The sequence below is a fragment of the Physella acuta genome, unplaced genomic scaffold (genome assembly GCF_028476545.2).
Source record: "Physella acuta isolate Inbredline_101_S28 unplaced genomic scaffold, ASM2847654v3 ptg000313l, whole genome shotgun sequence".
Classification (NCBI taxonomy): Eukaryota; Metazoa; Mollusca; class Gastropoda; family Physidae; genus Physella; species Physella acuta.
In genome coordinates this window covers 45,785-65,646 of record NW_026731832.1, presented here as the reverse complement: position 1 = coordinate 65,646, position 19,862 = coordinate 45,785, and the positions used below count along the sequence as shown (strand labels likewise).

Below are 19,862 nucleotides of genomic sequence, written 5' to 3'. Positions count from 1 at the left end.
GTTTAAGTGTGCATAGAGTATTTTTTTAAACAAAATATTTGGATACATTCCAGCTCCTGCTAAAATGACCAGCTCCCCTACTCCCAGCTCCCGCTAAAATGACCTGCTCCCTACTCCCAGCTCCCGCTAAAATGACCTGCTCCCCTACTCCCAGCTCCCGCTAAAATGACCTGCTCCCCTACTCCCAGCTCCCGCTAAAATGACCTGCTCCCCTCCTCCCAGCTCCCGCTAAAATGACCTGCTCCCCTACTCCCAGCTCCCGCTAAAATGACCTGCTCCATTACTCCCAGCTCCCACTAAAATGACCTGCTCCTCTACTCCCAGCTCCCGCTAAAATGACCTGCTCCCTACTCCCAGCTCCTGCTAAAATGACCTGCTCCCCTACTCCCAGCTCCCGCTAAAATGACCTCCTCCCCTACTCCCAGCTCCCGCTAAAATGACCTCCTCCCCTACTCCCAGCTCCATTACTGCTGGGTACTGTACTCTCTAATGACGTCGCTTTAGAATAAACTGATCTGCCTTTAAACCGTAAAGCCAACAAACTCGATAACGAAAGTGACAGGTTCGGGAATTCCCAGCCCCTGGCATAAATAAATGATGCAGCGGCCAGCCAAGACAACGTCACGTCCCATATCCGTTTAGCCGGACACTCGCTGCACGCTGGGAAAACACGGACATCAATCCCAGGTAGATGACCTTTGACACCCTGATGAGCAGGGATTGGGTGGTGACCTGGTGTCCGTGTGAACTTTGACCTCGGTAGCCAACAAAGCGTCAGTTTGATTGACTTGACCTATATCTGGCCAGTCGACTGAAGTTTGTCCATACGATCACCTTAGCGTCGCTGTCAATAAAACCCTTACACTTTTAGTGCCATTAATGGTAGGGCGTTCTTCTGTTAGCCCGAAGTCCCTAGTTCGGATCTATTACGTTGGTACATATAAGTGCGCGTGAATGCTAATGAATGTGTGTATGTATTTTGACTAAACACGTTGACAAAACGTTAAATTGACTGTTCCTTTATTTCATCAAACTGGACGCTTAAATGAACTTTATTATTATACTGAGGAAACAATAACAGCGCTTCTTAGGTTGCAAATGAAAAATAATAATTCGAAAATTTAATTCTATTTAACAGCTTTCTAGTAATTTATCAACTTCTGAAAAGCCCAACTAACCAAATCTTTTGAAGTAGGCTTATTTTTATTTCACTCATCCACTAAGTTTGGGGAGAGGGGGATTGTTCCGTGTTTTTCATTTCATAAATGTCTTTTCATTTCGCACCATAATCATCAAGGGCCATGACGGAACCTTAGCCGGTCCAAAAATGTGCGTCAGGCGAGACCACCCTTGTTTCAAAAAGCAATCAAAACACAATACATCCTTCGCGAGTATCACCGGCCCAGCGGGGATCCCCGAACGGCGTCTCCGTACGGTGCGAACTGCGGGTCTTCTCCGAACGGTAAAGAAGCCGCGAACGATCGCGAAAAATGATGACGGTTTTTTTTTTTCAATTTCCCACTGTAATACTTCTCTCTGTTGGTAGTCATCTGTTGTTTTACCACTTTCTTTTGTTTTTTTCCCAACCCTCCGTCAAAATCTATGAAGTTTCATTTACTGGGGATTATATTTCAAACTTTTAATTTTAACGACAGTATGGTCTGTTTGATGTGTAATGTGATTTAAACAGATGTCACGTGGTTGATGAGATGTGAAATGTATCTTCTATATCTATAACCGTTTATCATTTTTTAATAAGCTTGTCTAGAACAAAGTTAATTGTTTTCTTCTTCTACTGCGTTCTCAATTGTATTTCCTATAATACATAAAAGTTTTACTTGTCAACTTGTTATAACCCGTTGACTGTGATTACTTTTTTTTCTGGATTTGCTTCTAAAGCCTTTGTCCACGCAAGAACAAACTACAAGGCAGCAGTCGTTTAATTTTGTTCTCTATCCTAGATGGGTTGCTGTCCCCAGCAAACGAGCCTCATATGCCCAGGAGATTCGAACTTTGGAGTTAGCGACTATACTTTCTCCTTCCCGACTACGCAGTCCCCATTTTTGTTTTTTCTTTGGCAGAGAAAGAATTCGCTAAACGAGGCTACAACGGCCCAACTGGTTCTATGATCGAGATCAGGGGAGACGCATCATTTTTTTTTGAAGGCGGAAAATTATCCACAACTTTAAGCTTGACTGGATAATCACTAATGCTCTTAAAACCCATATTCCTGACTTCGTAAAATTATCAAATATTCAATTAGCCGAACTTAGATAGCTATTTTAAAACGTTGGTTAATTTAAGCTATGTTAGTGTTCATTAGAAATTAAATATATCCATTACCTCAAGGAATTCGCCAGAAAAAAAAAACTGTAACCAAATTCCCCCCACCACCAAATCAAAACCGCCCCCCCCCCAAAAACCCTCAGCCCCACCCCCACCCGCTCCGTCAGATGCTGTGGGGGTGAGATAAGAGGGCACTTAGTCCCGATATGACCCTTAAGTCGAGGTCGTCTCAGTGACAGCGTGTAATGGATGAGCACACTTAATGCACGTGTGTGGTGCCCCCACACACGGGGTCGTACCTGGATACTGGGATAGTTGTGGGAGGGGGGGGGGATAGATGGATGTGGGGGTGGATGTTTGGCGCTCTGTAAATATTTCAGGCCTTTTTTTTACTGTTGATATCTTGCAAACGAAACAATTCAATGTATTGATCATGTAATACATTTCTTTTAAAAAAATGAATGTGATTGGTCAGTTCTTTGTCAGTTCCGGTCAGTTCCCGGCCCCTTGCTGGACAGTTACTTGTCCAATAGAAATGTCCCGACTAGCAGAACACACAAAAAAGGGAAACTTTTATTGGAAACTTTATTAAGAACTTTTATTGAAAACTTTTATTAGGAGAGATGATTACCCACACATGGCGTCCTTCGGCGATTTGTATAAATAAACAAAAATTCACCCCCGCCCACCCTGGCATTAGTTAGAATAGATGCTTAACATAATTCCACACAGGACTGTTCTACAGTTTTATAACGAAACCTGATATCTCATTTTATAAACTATTCGACATTTTATCCAAAGCACATGCGGAATTAATAAATTAACAGATTCATAATTACCATAGCTTAATTATATTTTTTTAAATGTCTGCAGACGGATGTTTCCAACATTTCAAGTTCGACTATTCGGCCTTGACCTCAACAGTGATTACACGGTGATGATGGACTTTGTACCCGTGGACGACAAGCGGTATCGATACTCGTTCCACACCTCTAGCTGGGTGGTGGCAGGAAAGGTGAGGAACTACCTCTCACACCACACACCACACACCCCACACAACCCCGTTACTCCCGTTACACACCTCTAGTTGGGTGGTGGCAGGAAAGGTGAGGAACTACCTCTCACACCACACACCTCACCCCACACACCTCACCCCACACACCTCACACCACACCCCCACATACCTCACCCCACACACCTCTAGTTGGGTGGTAGCTGGAAAGGTGAGCAGCTACATCTCACACCACACACCACACACCTCACCCCCACATACCTCACCCCACACACCTCACCCCACACATCTCTAGCTGGGTGGTTGCTGGAAAGGTGAGGAACTACCTCTCACACCACACACTTCACCCCACACACCTCACCCCACACACCTCACACCACACACCCCACTCCACACACCTCAACCCACATACCTCTAGCTGGGTGGTGGCAGGGAAGGTGAGGAACTACCTCTCACACCACACACCTCACCCCACACAACCACGTTACTCCCCCACCACACCTCTAGCTGGGTGGTGGCAGGGAAGGTGAGGACCCACCTCTCACACCTCACCCCCTACCCCACACAACTTCGGGTTGTGGCCACCCCACACACCTTGTAACGACACCCCTCACAACCCGAATCCCAACACTCAACCTCTTCCACTCCACCCACCTCACGTGGTCTCAACCCAACATTACCAACCCCCTCCTAATAAACCCCACAACTTCTAACCCTCTCCGCCTCCTTTAATAAACCATATTTTAATATACTATTTTAAAGATATTTAACACTCACCAGCAATACACAAACACATTCATTTAGATACCTCTGAAACTGTCATTTGTACCTGTTTGCACCTGCAGTCTGACAACCCAAAATACCTGTTTACCTGTCATGCTTGCACCTGTAGTCTGACTCCCGAAATACCTATCTACCTGTCATACTTACCTGTTTACAGCTATATACCTGTTATATGTACCTGTTGTCCCCCTTTAGGCCGACCCCCACATGCCGGGGAGAATCCACGTCCACCCTGACTCAGCTGCCCGGGGCCCCCAGTGGATGAAGCAGGTCATCTCGTTCGACAAGCTCAAACTGACCAACAATCTCATGGACACTAACGGCCATGTAAGTACAAACTGACCAACAATCTCATGGACACTAACGGCCATGTAAGTACAAACTGACCAACAATCTCATGGACACTAACGGCCATGTAAGTACAAACTGACCAACAATCTCATGGACACTAACGGCCATGTAAGTACAAACTGACCAACAATCTCATGGACACTAACGGCCATGTAAGTACAAACTGACCAACATAGACACTAAAGGTCATGTAAGTACAAACTGACCAACAATCTCATGGACACTAACGGCCATGTAAGTACAAACTGACCAACATAGACACTAAAGGTCATGTAAGTACAAACTGACCAACAATCTCATGGACACTAACGGCCATGTAAGTACAAACTGACCAACAATCTTATGGACACTAACGGCCATGTAAGTACAAACTGACCAACAATCTCATGGACACTAACGGCCATGTAAGTACAAACTGACCAACAATCTCATGGACACTAACGGCCATGTAAGTACAAACTGACCAACAATCTCATGGACACTAACGGCCATGTAAGTACAAATTGACCAACAATCTCATGGACACTAACGGCCATGTAAGTACAAATTGACCAACATAGACACTAAAAGTCATGTAAGTACAAATTGACCAACATAGACACTAAAGGTCATATAAGTACAAAACTGACCAACAGACACCAATAGCCATGTAAGTCCCTCTATGTTTCTCATCAACACTTGACCAATGGTCAGTAATTAGTAAGTGTTAAGTAGTTGACCAGTGGTCATTAGTTAACAAGCCGTCATGACTTAACCAATAGTCACATTATGACAAGCCCTAAGTAGATGACCAGTGCCCATTACCTAACTAGACGTCAGAAGCTTACCATGACAGCTTGAAGAGTTATCTCTATATGCTAACTACACAGGGGGTCGGCGTGGTCGAGTCGGAAAAGCTCATGGTTGCTAAACCGAAAAATCTCGAGTTCGAACCCTCGGGCAGGTGAGGCTCGTTAGCTAGGGACAGCCGCTCCTCTAGGAGAGACAACTCCAAAATCAAGCAACTGCTGCCTTGTAGTTTGTTCTTGGTTGGACAAAGGCTATGGAGCAAATCCGAAAAGAAAAGCAGGCTGAAATCGGAGTCAATGGCCTCAATGGCGCATAACCAGTTGACACGTATCCTTAATTGTGATGGAGGCGTGGTCGAGTCGGCAAAAGCTCTTTGTTGATACATTCGAAAAAAGTCTCGAGTTCGAACCCTCTAGCAAATAAGGCTCGATCACTGCCAACACTAAAAATAAAGAATGAAGAAGTAGCTAACTACATCTAAACAATGTGACAAATTACTCTAAATACGACATACTATTTTGACACAAGTGAAGGTTAATCCCAGACTTATTATACTTTTACCAAAGATAAAATTAGATCCACTATGTCATATGATTACACAGCTTAATGTAGGTCTGCGAAACCACGGGGTAAAAATCGTTTCACGAAGTACATTGCTTTTAGCCAAGATAAACAGTTTTTGACAAAGATAAATTTAGATCTCTTAAGTCACACGATTTTAACCAATCAATGGATCACCCCTTAACCCTTTTTGTGCTTGTTGGGGCACCACAGTTGATTTCTGCCATCTGTCTCGATCGTCTGCTGGTGTGAGCGGTTCTGCAACAGGCAGCTCAATCAAATCTTTGATGTCATCCATCCAGTGACGTCTTTGCCTCCCCTTCTTCTCCCTCCTGGCACACTGCCTTGTATTGTTGTTTTTGGATAGGCGGTGGATCGTGTGACATGCCCACACCTTCTCAGCTTTCTTGTTTTGGCAATGCTCAGTAGGCAATGGCACCAATCGCACCAGTGATCAGTATTTCTTTCAAGTATCTCCGCGGGGTGGGGGGCTGTCCCGAAGCACGTCTACACCCCACCCCTCCCAACAAAAAGAATGTATATATACAATATAGTGTCGTCGTCGTCTCTTCCCCCCCCCCCCGCTCTCCCCCGAAATTTTCAAGTGACCCCCCCCCTCCATGAGAAAAAAGTCTGAAACACTGCTAGTGACTCTTTTCATGGAATTTCACAAAATTTGAGAAAGCTAAATATATATTTAAAGTTGTAAGTCTTTCCTGAATATACCCCCCCCCCTCATGATAGTGTGTCTTGAACCTTACCCCCAATCCTCAAGAAAGTGTGTTCTGGAATCCCCCCCATGACAGTGTACTGGAATCCCCCCCACCCCCGCCCCCCTCATGAAAGTGTGTCCTGGAATCCCCCCCCCCCAAATCCTCAAGAAAGTGTGTCATGGAATCCCCCGCCCCCCCCCCCCCCCCCCAAATCCTCAAGAAAGTGTCCTGGAATCCCCCCGCCCCCCCCCCCCCCCCAAATCCTCAAGAAAGTGTGTTCTGGAATTCCCCCCCCCCCATGACAGTGTCCTGGAATCCCCCCCCCCCCCCTCATGAAAGTGTGTCCTGGAATCCCCCCCCCCCCCCCTGGAATCCTGTTACGTGCCCGTGCTCAGCTGAGCTCACCCCGACAAAGTCCCTCCCCCCTGCCCTCGCGCGGCCCCTGCGTCATTCATTAGCGCCAGGAGTCGCAGATGGACGCCAGGCCAGTGGCGTCGTGTTTGTGCCGCCCGTCCCCCGCTGTTTACACTTAGTCCCGGGCCGCTGATAGGGGATACACATTGTAAACATTATAAAACAGACCAGCTGCTCGGCTTATCGGATGCCGTTTTCATAACGTCCGATACATTGTGGCTGTTTGGACCAGATTGATGGGATAAGAGGGGAAGGAGAGGGGGTAAGGGTGTGGGGGTGGGGGGTGGATGCGTCTGATATCTTTTTTTTAACAGTTATGTTTTGTTTCGTAAGTTATGAACCTTGTCTATCAACTGTTTAAATAAGATATGTAAACTTTTTTTTTTATATAGAGCTTAAATCTTAAATAGCTATTTTTATGACGATGGGGAATTTCCGTTAAGCGCAATTTCTATTGTTAACAAGCTTTGTGGGGGAAAAATTAGGTTGCTAGTTTGACGTTGATGGGAACTGCCAAAACAGTTCTTTTATGTTCCTGCGGAATGGATAATTTGTTAGGGGCAGATAAACGATGGTTGACAGGAAGTGTCTGAAAATAAGTTGTCTGACCGTTGTCAGTAGTTTAAAGGAACAGCCGGGCAATATATACGTTCAAATATTTTCTCATCAAACATTATCCAAAGTGTATGTTTCATATTATGCCGCGTTGCGGTTTAAATTTAAATTTTGGCATTTTAAAATCTGAAAGGAACAAAATTATGATGTAGAAATTACAGAGGGTTGCAAACAAATTACTTATGCTCACACATTACACCTTCTTTCCAGCAAATTCTACTTCCACAAAAGAAAATTACACACACGCTTCCTACCAAACATATTACACATTACCAAAATAAATTACACATCTAAACAAAATGCATCTTCTCGTACACAAATTACATTCTCCAAAATATATTACACATCACCAAAACTACACATCACAAAACTACACATCACCAAACTACACATCACCAAATTACACATCACCAAACTACACATCACCAAATTACACATCACCAAACTACACATCACCAAACTACACATCACCAAACTACACATCACCAAACTACACATCACCAAACTACACATCACCAAACTACACATCACCAAACTACACATCACCAAACTACACATCACCAAACTACACATCACCAAACTACACATCACCAAGCAAATTACACGTTACCAAACATATTACACATCCCAAAAACAAATTATACGTCCTCCCAAACGACACCTCCTCCTTAACCAACCCACATGGACGCTGACCCTTCTGGTCCGTCTAACCTTGTGGTCCATTTAACCTTGTGGTCCATCTAACCTTGTGGTCCATCTAACCATGTGGTCCATCTAACCTTGTGGTCCGTCTAACCTTGTGGTCCATCTAACCTTGTGGTCCATCTAACCTTGTGGTCCATCTAACCTTGTGGTCCATCTAACCTTGTGGTCCATCTAACCTTGTGGTCCAGCTAACATTGTGGTCCATCTAACCTTGTGGTCCATCTAACCTTGTGGTCCAGCTAACATTGTGGTCCATCTAACCATGTGGTCCATCTAACCTTGTGGTCCATCTAACCTTGTGGTCCATCTAACCTTGTGGTCCATCTAACCTTGTGGTCCAGCTAACCTTTTCGTCCATCTAACCTTGTGGTCCATCTACCCTTGTGGTCCATCTAACATTGTGGTCCATCTAACCTTGTGGTCCATCTAACCTTGTGGTCCATCTAACCTTGTGGTCCATCTACCCTTGTGGTCCATCTAACCTTGTGGTCCATCTAACCTTGTGGTCCATCTAACCTTGTGGTCCATCTACCCTTGTGGTCCATCTACCCTTGTGGTCCATCTAACCTTGTGGTCCATCTAACCTTGTGGTCCATCTAACCTTGTGGTCCAGCTAACCTTGTGGTCCAGCTAACCTTGTGGTCCATCTAACCTTGTGGTCCAGCTAACCTTGTGGTCCATCTAACCTTGTGGTCCATCTAACCTTGTGGTCCATCTAACCTTGTGGTCCATCTAACCTTGTGGTCCAGCTAACCTTGTGGTCCATCTAACCTTGTGGCCCAGCTAACCTTGTGGTCATCTCCCCAGATTATCCTCAACTCCATGCACAAGTACCAGCCCCGTCTGCACGTGCTATACACCCCGCCCAAGTCAGAGAACATCACTGGCACCGAGAACCATCGCACTTTCATCTTTCCTGAGACCAAGTTCATGGCCGTTACGGCCTACCAGAACCAGAGGGTGAGTGACATGAGTGTGTCAGTGTGTGTCAGCTATGTCAGTGTGTTAGTGTGTCAGTTATGTCAGTATGTCAGTTATGTCAGTTATGTTAGTATGTCAGTTATGTCAGTGTGTCAGTAATGTCAGTGTGTCAGTTATATTATTATTTCAGTTATGACAGTGATGTCAGTGTGTCAGTTATGTCAGTGTGTCAGTGGTCAATTATGTCATATTGTGTTTGTTATGCAACTTAACACCAACAACCCTCTGTACAACCACCAGATAACACAACTGAAGATTGCCAGCAACCCGTTTGCTAAAGGTTTCAGAGACTGTGATCCCAACGATTGGTAATGTTTCCTTTTTCCATCTCTTTTATCTTTTCCTACTACTTGTGTCTATGTGTTACTTCCCTTTATATTTAGTTTTCACTCTTCAACAAAACACATCGTAACCATCTTTTCACTGTAACATTTTTTTTCTTTATAAAACATCGTGACTAGATAATAACGTTTATTAATTAGTGATTATTGTCCTAATAAATAATTTCTTAATTTTCAACGAACGATAAAAGAGAGAGAAAAAATATTAAGGAAGAAATTTTTTTTTGTCGTTTGTCTTTGTTTTGTTCTTCGTTAAAAAAAAAACACAAATTTGAAACAATGCTCTATCTAATGCAAATTAAAAAGCAGAATAAAACTAAGTGCAATAATTTCAATGGACGTAAAAAACTAGAGCGGAAAAAGATCGGATAAAAGTAAGTTAAAGAGGAGCAGGAATTGAAACTGAACAGACCAGGTGTGGCTTTTCAAATGTTACCAGACCAAGTGTTCACATTATGTACTCACTGTTATCGAGACAGACAGCCGCCGGTAGAAGGATGGGGAAGGGGGGAAGTCTAATGGAAGGGAAGTTTCGGGGGGGGGGGGGGGAAGAGTGTAGGTAGGGGGTCTGGGGGCGGTGGTTTTTATTTCATGTGCAACAGGCGTCTGCAGTGGTTCTAATTCTAATGTCAGATCTCTGGTATACCCCAATCATTAAAACAATACTTGGGGTACATAATACTTTTTTTTTTTTTTTTTTGTTTGATTAACTTGGATTGTGAAATGAAATAGAAACGCATTTTTAAAAAAACAATAAATTATCGCTGTAAGCTTTATTAACATAGGGTGCGGTTTAATACGGATACGAGGGCTTTCTATATGAAAACCGTGAAGTGAAAACATAGCACTTGATTTTATCAGTGTGATGTTTCGCCGTTTTTAAGTTATTGCTCTAAGATTATCCTTAGAAGCTAGAAACAATTGTAAACGTGGTTCGCATTGTAGCCACATCTACCATGTACTAGCAATATGTTGTTCGCTTTCTTTAAGTTTTTTATGAGTCTGTTCAAGTTCATCAGTATTGTAAACATGGTTCGCATTGTACCCACATGTACCATGTAAAAGCAGTGTGATTGTTCGTCTTATTTATGTTGTTTTATTAGAGTCTGTTTATGTTCATCAACATTGTAATCATGGTTCGCATTGTACCCACATCCACCAACATTGTAATCATGGTTCGCATTCTACCCACAGCATGGCGGAGCTACTCCAGATTAGTTCCGGGTGCTCGACACGCCCACGCCCCCAACACAGACCAAACTCATTTCAGCTGCTGGGGGTGTCCAGGAAGAGAGAGGGAGAAAAGGGTGAGTCCATGTGCTTGTTTAGGGAGGATAGGAGGACGAATAATGATGGGGTGGCGACTGGCGAGTCTGAGGGGTGGCGACGTGGGGGGGGGGGGCGGTATTTTTAGGCATATGGGGTGTCGTGATAGATTTTAGTGTGTGGTTACCTGGGGGCGGGGGTTTTGATGGGATTACTAGGGATGGGGTCTACAAAAGTGATGACCACATTATCCGTTCTCGTTAGAGGTCAGAGTAACAGATCAACTCTACTTCACCTAGTATTTAGTATTTGAAATTAGTGTTTAACATTTTTAAATTTAAATCTAGTGTCAGAATACGACTGTACACTTAAACATACATGTATAAAACAAAAGGGTCATTGCTAAGATGTATATAGATCTACAGTTGCAAGCGTTTATTTAGACACAATTGTACACAGTTACACGCGTTAATATAGACACAATAGTACACAATTGAATGCGTTTCTATAGACACAATTGTACAAAGTTGCAAGAGTTTATTTAGACACAAGTGTACATTCTTTTCAAATCTTTATTATTATGTTTTCAGATCAAAGTCAAGACGAGTACCGAGGTCTTCTGGCAAGCTCCACGCCCCCACTCACGCCCATGACCGCCATCCCGCCCATGGGGAGCATGGCCGGCATGACGATGCTGAATAACCCCCTGCAAACCGGGCGCTCCCCCAACCTCTACGCCGACTGCTACAGCTATCCCCCCTACGCCGATCCTTACATGGCCTCGTCCAAAGCGCGACCTTCACCTTACGGTTGCCCAGTCGACTACGCCACATACTCTCAAAACATGAAAGGGATTTATTCTCCGCCAAGAACGAACAATTTTGCATACGGATATGACGCACGATGATTATGAATGACTCACTTCATCAACATGGATATCCATTTTTCAGTTTCTATTTATAGCTTCAAACCGACATGACTTACTTTGATGACCTACTTTAATCTACGAAAAGTTGGTCATCCCTTTTTTGCCTTTCTGGAATTTTTACGCTTCAAATTACGTCAAATAATAACTAATTGTGACAATGGACGATAAAAACTATTTTTTGCTCAATATTTGCTTTGGAACTCACGGAATTCATTAATTATTTTTTAATTAAAACAATGTTTATTAATTATATTTGTTTGAAAACGGAAAGTATGTTTCTCTATATAGACCTACATAGGGCGGTGACAATGAGCAATCCACTTTGAAACTGTAAGCGCTGTGTTCAATTTCAGACTGCTTCACACTGCACTGTGGTAAAGACTGATCACACATTGTGCTAGCTATACTATATCTTGATGTACTGTATGGTGTATCATGCCATCCAACTATTTTTTCCATATCCCTTTAATAAATTGTATTTTTTTTTTCAATCCATTAGTAGACATATGTGGTTGTTACCATTTAGACAATACCTATTTGTAGTTAAAAAACTAATCGTAAAAATATTTCAGCTGTGTATATCATTCAAAACTAGCCACAAAAATATGCTTTTCTTTGCAAATTTCAGTGAAGTCCAGTATTACAAAATCATGTTTGTACGTACACATCTATAAAATTATGTTGGCTATAAAAATGTACAAGTTCTTGTACACCCAGCTAAACCAGTTTGTGTACACCCCTCCCTGCCCCTACCCATAACTTAACCTTGCTTAAGCCGCTGCCCCCCCCCCCCCTCCACCATGCGCTTGATGCCCGGTTGTTTAGAAGTTAAAATAAAAGATAAACCATTTCAACAAGGCCATCCTTTCTCCGCCCTCGTTCATTTACCTTACAGAAACAAATTCACAACTTGTTGCTTTGAATTATGTGATTTCAACCGGCGTTTTGAGGCTAGAAAACTATATTTTGAATGGCTTTTAAGAGGTGTAAATTAAAGTGTAAAATAAAGCTTAAATTTAAGTTAAATGGCTTTTTAAAGACAAAAACTTATTTTGTTTTTAAATAGCTTTTTGAAGGCTGAAAAATTCAAAGCTTATATAAAACTACTACACGTTTTAAAAAAAGAAAAAAAGAAAGCTGTTTTTAGAGAATGTAAGACTAAAAATTTGTAACAGTTTTAAATGACTAAAATTTAAAAAAAAACTTTTTAAAAAGACTAAAATAAGTCTTTTAAAAAGCGTGGAATGTTTTTTTTTTTACGGTTTAAAGTCTGTAAAATTTAAAGTTTTCTTTATTTTGTTTTACAGTAATTAAAATTGAAACCAAATCTGGCTTTTTACTGAGTGTAGAATTTTAAATGTTTAATCGCTTCACTAGGACTTTACTGTGATAGTGAAAATAAAACTAATATTTCGTCATTATTTGACCAATCTTTATAAATACCATTTTCTCAATACCTTAACCACTTTCGAAATGGAAAAAGTTTTAAGCATGCAGTGGTGGACTTTTATTTCCATAAACTAAATCAATCATTACATTTACCTTACCCTATTTTAATTTTTATCGTTCCCTACCCCATTCCTAAGTTTTAAAATCGTGAGTCGTTCAAAATTGACTTAACACACATAGGGGTGGAGGGGTTGGAGTCGTTCAAAATTGACTTAACACACATAGGGGTGGAGGGGTTGGAGTCGTTCAAAATTGACTTAACACACATAGGGGTGGAGGGGTTGGAGTCGTTCAAAACACATAGGGGTGGAGGGGTTGGAGTCGTTCAAAACACATAGGGGTGGAGGGGTTGGAGTCGTTCAAAATTGACTTAACACACATAGGGGTGGAGGGCGTTGGAGTCATTCAAAATTGACTTAACACACATAGGGGTGGAGGGGTTGGAGTCGTTCAAAATTGACTTAACACACATAGGGGTGGAGGGGTTGGAGTCGTTCAAAATTGACTTAACACACATAGGGGTGGAGGGGTTGGAGTCGTTCAAAACACATAGGGGTGGAGGGGTTGGAGTCGTTCAAAATTGACTTAACACACATAGGGGTGGAGGGGGTTGGAGTCGTTCAAAATTGACTTAACACACATAGGGGTGGAGGGGTTGGAGTCGTTCAAAATTGACTTAACACACATAGGGGTGGAGGGGTTGGAGTCGTTCAAAATTGACTTAACACACATAGGGGTGGAGGGGTTGGAGTCGTTCAAAATTGACTTAAAACACATAGGGGTGGAGGGGTTGGAGTCGTTCAAAATTGACTTAACACACATAGGGGTGGAGGGGTTGGAGTCGTTCAAAATTGACTTAACACACATAGGGGTGGAGGGGTTGGAGTCGTTCAAAATTGACTTAAAACACATAGGGGTGGAGGGGTTGGAGTCGTTCAAAATTGACTTAACACACATAGGGGTGGAGGGGTTGGAGTCGTTCAAAATTGACTTAAAACACATAGGGGTGGAGGGGTTGGAGTCGTTCAAAATTGACTTAAAACACATAGGGGTGGAGGGGTTGGAGTCGTTTAAAATTGACTTAAAACACATAGGGGTGGAGGGGTTGGAGTCGTTCAAAATTGACTTAATCATAAACAGGAATGACGTTTTTATGGACGACCCCCTTTCAGAATGTATAATAAAATTATTTTAAAGATCCTTACTATAATTAATAATTTGACGTAAGATTGTTTTTGTTCTTGATTGTCTTTGCATCTCACCTGAGCTCCATGTTCAAATGAAGATATAGATGTACATAATCCTTACTTACTTATAATATCGCACCTCAGATCAAATTCAGGGGAACCTACTCCCTAAATAAGGGAACTAACTCTCGTTTGTTGTGTATATATTGATATCAAACTGCCTTTTAATTTTGTGCCTTACAGATGCAATTTTTCAACTATTTTCTTTTTTTAAATAATTCAATTTTTTATGCATCATTTTAATATTTAAATCATTTTTAAAAAGATTTTTCATTAGTATTTTTCAAATGTTATGTAATTATGTTGTTACATTTTATTTGAAGATTGGTGCGTCTGTTGCATGGGTGGATGGGATGACGATAGGTTGATGAGAAGCAGAGTTTCTTCCAGGCATCTCTTCGGGGGGGCAAAGCCCCCCCGAAAATTTTTTACCGCCCCCCCCCCGAACGAAATGAAATTTATATAATTTATATAGAAAATATATACTTTTAACAGTGTCCGCCCCCCCGAAGAAAGTTTACCGCCCCCCCCCCCCCCCCCCGAAGATTTCAAGTGCCCCCCCGGAGAAAAAAGTCTGGAAGAAACACTGATGAGAAGGAGGTTTGTGTGTGTACGTGTCTGTGTGGAGAGGTAGTAATCGAGGTGGAAGGTGTGCTTACAGTGGACATATCTCTGAAACTCTAGAAAATTCGGCCACTAGACAATAAAAATAGTTGAACTTCGTCTAATGGCTGCTCGGTTGGTCATAACTCTGCATCATTTTTAATACACGCCTAAAATAGTGAATCAGATTCTTGAAGATAGCCGAACGTGTGTTTACAGCGTATCTTGTCTGGATTCTAGTATTTAGTTGTATGTCAGTGTATTGATGGCCCAGTCCTACGAAGTCCGTGCATGGATTATGTTGATGGCCAGCAAAGAAATTGTGAGGAGAAAACGTTGGCATTGCGTGTGAGAAAAATCTGGAGTATTTTTGTTGGTCATACTAAACACGTCGCTAGGCCAATTGGAATAAGCTGATAGTTAAAATAATTAATTAGTTCTAGCTTCAATGTTTAATATTTTAGTTCGCGACTAAAATATAAAAATGTTTTTTTTTGTCAGGATTTTCAAATGTTTTTACATTTTTAAAGAAAATAAATTATTTTAAAATATTTGTTTATTTATTTATTTTTTATCATTTCATTAAATATGCATGTTTGGTACAAAAGTTTCCTGATCATCGTTAAAGGGCTGAAAAGTGTCAGATCATTATAGTGAGATGGATGAAACATTAATTATATTATAATATTTAATTATTTTATAATATAATTTTTGTTTAAAATTGCTTTAGTAGTCCAAAGGATTGTGCCACTTGACGCTACCATTTTTATTTTTTTACAATGCCCATGTTTAGGTCCTAAGTAGTATGTCTCAACAGAACCAAACATATTGACCATTCTTTCGTGGATCTGGTCACGTGTTAGGCATATATCATCTGTGTATGAGATCCCTGAAGTCTGCGCTAACTCGTTTATACGGGATAGGGTTAAAAGCGTCTAAAAATTGCGTGACGTCATATACAGATAATGGAATGGTGTGGCCTAACGGTAGAGCGCTAGACTGCTAACCCGAAAGTCTCGAGGTCGAATCCGGGTTCAAGTCAGTAGAACGTCCAAGCCGCTCTGATGGTTTCCTAAATTAAAAGCGGCTGGGCATAGTGCTGGCCACACTTTTCCTTCATATTCCTGCTAGGTCACAGAAACAGGTGAACTCTACTTCACTTGCCCCGTAGACCGTAAGATTCGAAAAGGGAACTTAACTCGATTACTTTTATGTATAGATAGACTGACATTCACTTGCCAATGCAGCACCCCCCCCCCCCTACATAACCCACAGATGTAGGACAGAGGTGTCAGTTACACAAGGTAGGCTAATGTCAAGGCCGGCACGACGATGTGGTGGTATAGCCGGCGACAGTCAGCAGACTATCAAATGACCTCGACCTTTAACGGACTGCTTGTTTATCCTACACGCGAGAAACTGTTCAGAGGGAACCCGAAATGTTTTGCAACTGGTCAGAGGGAACCCGAAATGTTTTGCAACTGTCGGATCCCACACCGATCTTGTCGCCTGCTTGTTGTTGCAGGTTGACGTCTGCTAGTGAGACCTACCCACGCTGGGGTATGATGGGTAGCTAACCGTGTCTGATCCTGCGGACATTTTGTTTTCAGTAAACAAAGAGGGAGGTCAGCGCGCTGGGGTGGAGATGAGGGGTGGGTAAATGACGGTCAGAAGTGGGAAAACTGTTTAGATGTGTGATGTAAGGCCACGATGTGTGGGAGTGGGGAGGTTGGGGTGTGAGGGAGGGTGGGGTGGAGATGAGGGGTGGGTAAATGACGGTCAGAAGTGGGAAAACTTTATATGTGTGATGTAAGGCCACGATGTGCGGGTGTGGGGGAGGGTGGGGTCCCTGTATGACTGTCATGGGTAGAAGCTCGAGGTGCTAAAACTAGAAGATAAACTTCTGTTAAACAAAACAAAGTCTAGAGACCCTAGGTACAGATGCATCAAAGCAGAGGTTTTTTTTCCAGACATGTTTTTTTCTCCGGGGAGGGGGTGGGGGAAATATACGGGTGCGGACTCTGGTTACAATATATATTTTCTACATAAGCAGTGCAATTCCCCCCCCCCCCCACTCCCTGAATGAAACTGTATAAAGGGTATTTGTATACCTGAAATTGCAGATGCTGAGGCTCTGAAAATTGCTACACCTCCCTTCGATTCCACAATTGGTTTGGTACAACAAATATTTAGGCCCTATCTAGATTGTATTTCAGTACTAGACTAGGACAAAAAACAAACAACATTGGTGACATATTTTTTTCTGGGGAGGGGACATTTGAAACTTTCAAACTTTCGGGGGGGGGGGCACTTAAATTTCCTAGGAGTGGCTAACACTGTTAATATATATATATATATATATATATATATATATATATATATATATATATATATATATATATATATATATATATATATATATATATATATATAAATATATATATATATATAAATATATATATATATATATATATATATATATATATATATATATATATATATATATATATATTTCGTCCCCGGGGTAACACTCCCCCCTCCCCCCCCCCCCTCTCATCCGAGAGGATGCGTGAAAGAAACTCTGCTCACCTTAGCTACACCACAGCCGACTCGTTGTTCAACAACTCCAAGCCGCGATTTTCTCCCACGATACTTCCCTTACGATACCACGCGCTGAAACAACGCGGTGCGCAGACTCCGCGACAAAAAGTTGGCGGGAACATCATTTCGGCCACGGATCTGGCCTATCGTCTGTCCTGTTTATATTTTCACGTCTGCCGCGGGAACACGCGATACTCCAGATAAATGTTAACGGCTTTTAAAAATTCGTTTAGCAGCGCCATTTCGAATGTTTATCTAAGCGACGAATCGGCGAGTATCGGAATGTAGACAGATTAAACTTATTCCTCCCTGTGTTTGAACGCCCCCCACGTAGCTGCCCGGATGATGGGAAGAGTTATGGAACCTGTTGCTACCTAGCATTTGATGGGAAGAGTTATGGAACCTGTTGCTACCTAGCATTTGATGGGAAGAGTTATGGAACCTGTTGCTACCTAGCTTTGATGGGAAGAGTTATGGAACCTGTTGCTACCTAGCATTTGATGGGAAGAGTTAAGGAACCTGTTGCTACCTAGCATTTGATGGGAAGAGTTATGGAACCTGTTGCTACCTAGCATTTGATGGGAAGAGTTATGGAACCTGTTGCTACCTAGCATTTGATGGGAAGAGTTATGGAACCTGTTGCTACCTAGCTTCAGTGCTTTATAACGTGTAGGTGTGAACTGGTGAATCTGGACTGGATAAGATGATATTGTTCTGTTTCCTAAAATACAAAAGCTGTTACTGGTTTTATCAGGGTTTCTTTCAGTCATTTTTCTCAGGGCGGTGGGGGGGGGGGGGGGCTGCGCACTTGAAATTTCAGGGGGGAATTGGAGTGGCAGGACTAAGTACCATATAATATACACCAAGACAGACTTGGAGGCGGATTCTTCTTGCAGAACTGAAGACAGCAGGAGATCAGACAAAATACAAAGTTATGGTTGAGGCCTCACGCTCAAAAGAAGATTCGATCAAGTTAGCCATTGCTGAAAGTGCTAGCTTTTGTTTAGGGCAGCATCCTGATGAATTTTCGTTGCAGTTTAGACCTTCAATATTTCTGTCATAACTAGGGTTTTGATAGGTACCAACAAACAAAATTTTTTTTTTTTAAAAAGGCCATCTGAAGTTGTTACTTGTTTTTAATTCGGTATAAAGTTACTCTTTAGAACCTGGATTTCAGCATTTAAAAGGATATTAAAGTTAAGTATTAAGATTCAGTGTTGGTTAGTGAATTCTTCTTCTTCGTTTTAATTGTTATGTTGGACAGGATTTCCTCCAACTCAATAAAGTATTACATGTCAAACTGTTATGTGCCATTTTATTTGTGGACTACAATTTCAGCCTGATTTTGTTTCTGAATTTGCTTCCTTAGCCTTTGTCTAAGCAAGAACAAAGGGTTTTGAATTATTTTATAGATATGAACAAGACTGTAATCGTCAATAAATTCAACTTAAAGCTAAAACAAAAATTTTTATGAAGAAAAGTACGAAACAAAAGACTTTCTGTTGCAAAAATAATGTTTTATCATTAGTTTTGAATAAATAAAATGTGTGTATTTACAAACGAATGCTCAGAAAATTTGACAGGTGTACTAACTAATACATTACATTGTAATGCAGAATATTCTATTTATAATGAATACAATGTTCAAAAAGAAACAAAATAGTGAAAAAATTAGTGTATTCTGTCTCCATTATTTGCTGACAAGGTTTTGTGCAAGATTTCATGATAAGCAGTTTATATCAAATTATGTAGCTTATGACAGTATAACCAGGTGATAATATTGTACCAATGACATAGTTTAGTGTCATCATATCACTTCCCCAGACTATTCTAGCTCAAGGGCTTTAAGTTTTATTTTCCTACACATTTCTATGTAATGGTGAAAATGGAATTAAGGTGAAATGGAATAGTTGAGAAGTGGCCATGAGATACAGCCCAAACTTTGTCAAAATGATGCCTTGGTGAATTTACAACATAACTGTGTAGGATATAAATCTAGAAAGAAATTTTAAAAATGTAGTAAGAGCTGCCTGGTTCTGGGGAAGTGCATGATAAGTGTCAACATATATGACATATGACATAACTGGACTTGATGGCCTCACACAATTGACATCAAATGACAAACCCATTTGGCACATTGGTTAATTAAGTACTAAATAATGCAAGGCCTTTGGTAATAGGAATCCCCCCCCCCCCCCCCCCTCACACATAAATTTG

The 19,862-nt window shown here is 41.6% G+C and overlaps 1 protein-coding gene across 1 annotated transcript in view; it reads left to right on the top strand.

Annotated features, from left to right (window-relative positions):
• LOC131940249 (T-box transcription factor TBX1-like) overlaps nt 1-13,466 on the top strand; it is a 44,509-nt gene extending 31,043 nt beyond the window's left edge. The window contains exons 3-8 of the mRNA XM_059298886.1: nt 3,160-3,301; nt 4,277-4,408; nt 9,037-9,189; nt 9,451-9,518; nt 10,746-10,858; nt 11,408-13,466. Coding sequence (XP_059154869.1) covers nt 3,160-3,301; nt 4,277-4,408; nt 9,037-9,189; nt 9,451-9,518; nt 10,746-10,858; nt 11,408-11,724 — 925 coding nt within the window. The 3' untranslated portion in view covers nt 11,725-13,466. The remainder of the gene's footprint in view (nt 1-3,159; nt 3,302-4,276; nt 4,409-9,036; nt 9,190-9,450; nt 9,519-10,745; nt 10,859-11,407) is intronic.
• Nucleotides 13,467-19,862: the final 6,396 nt, after the last annotated feature.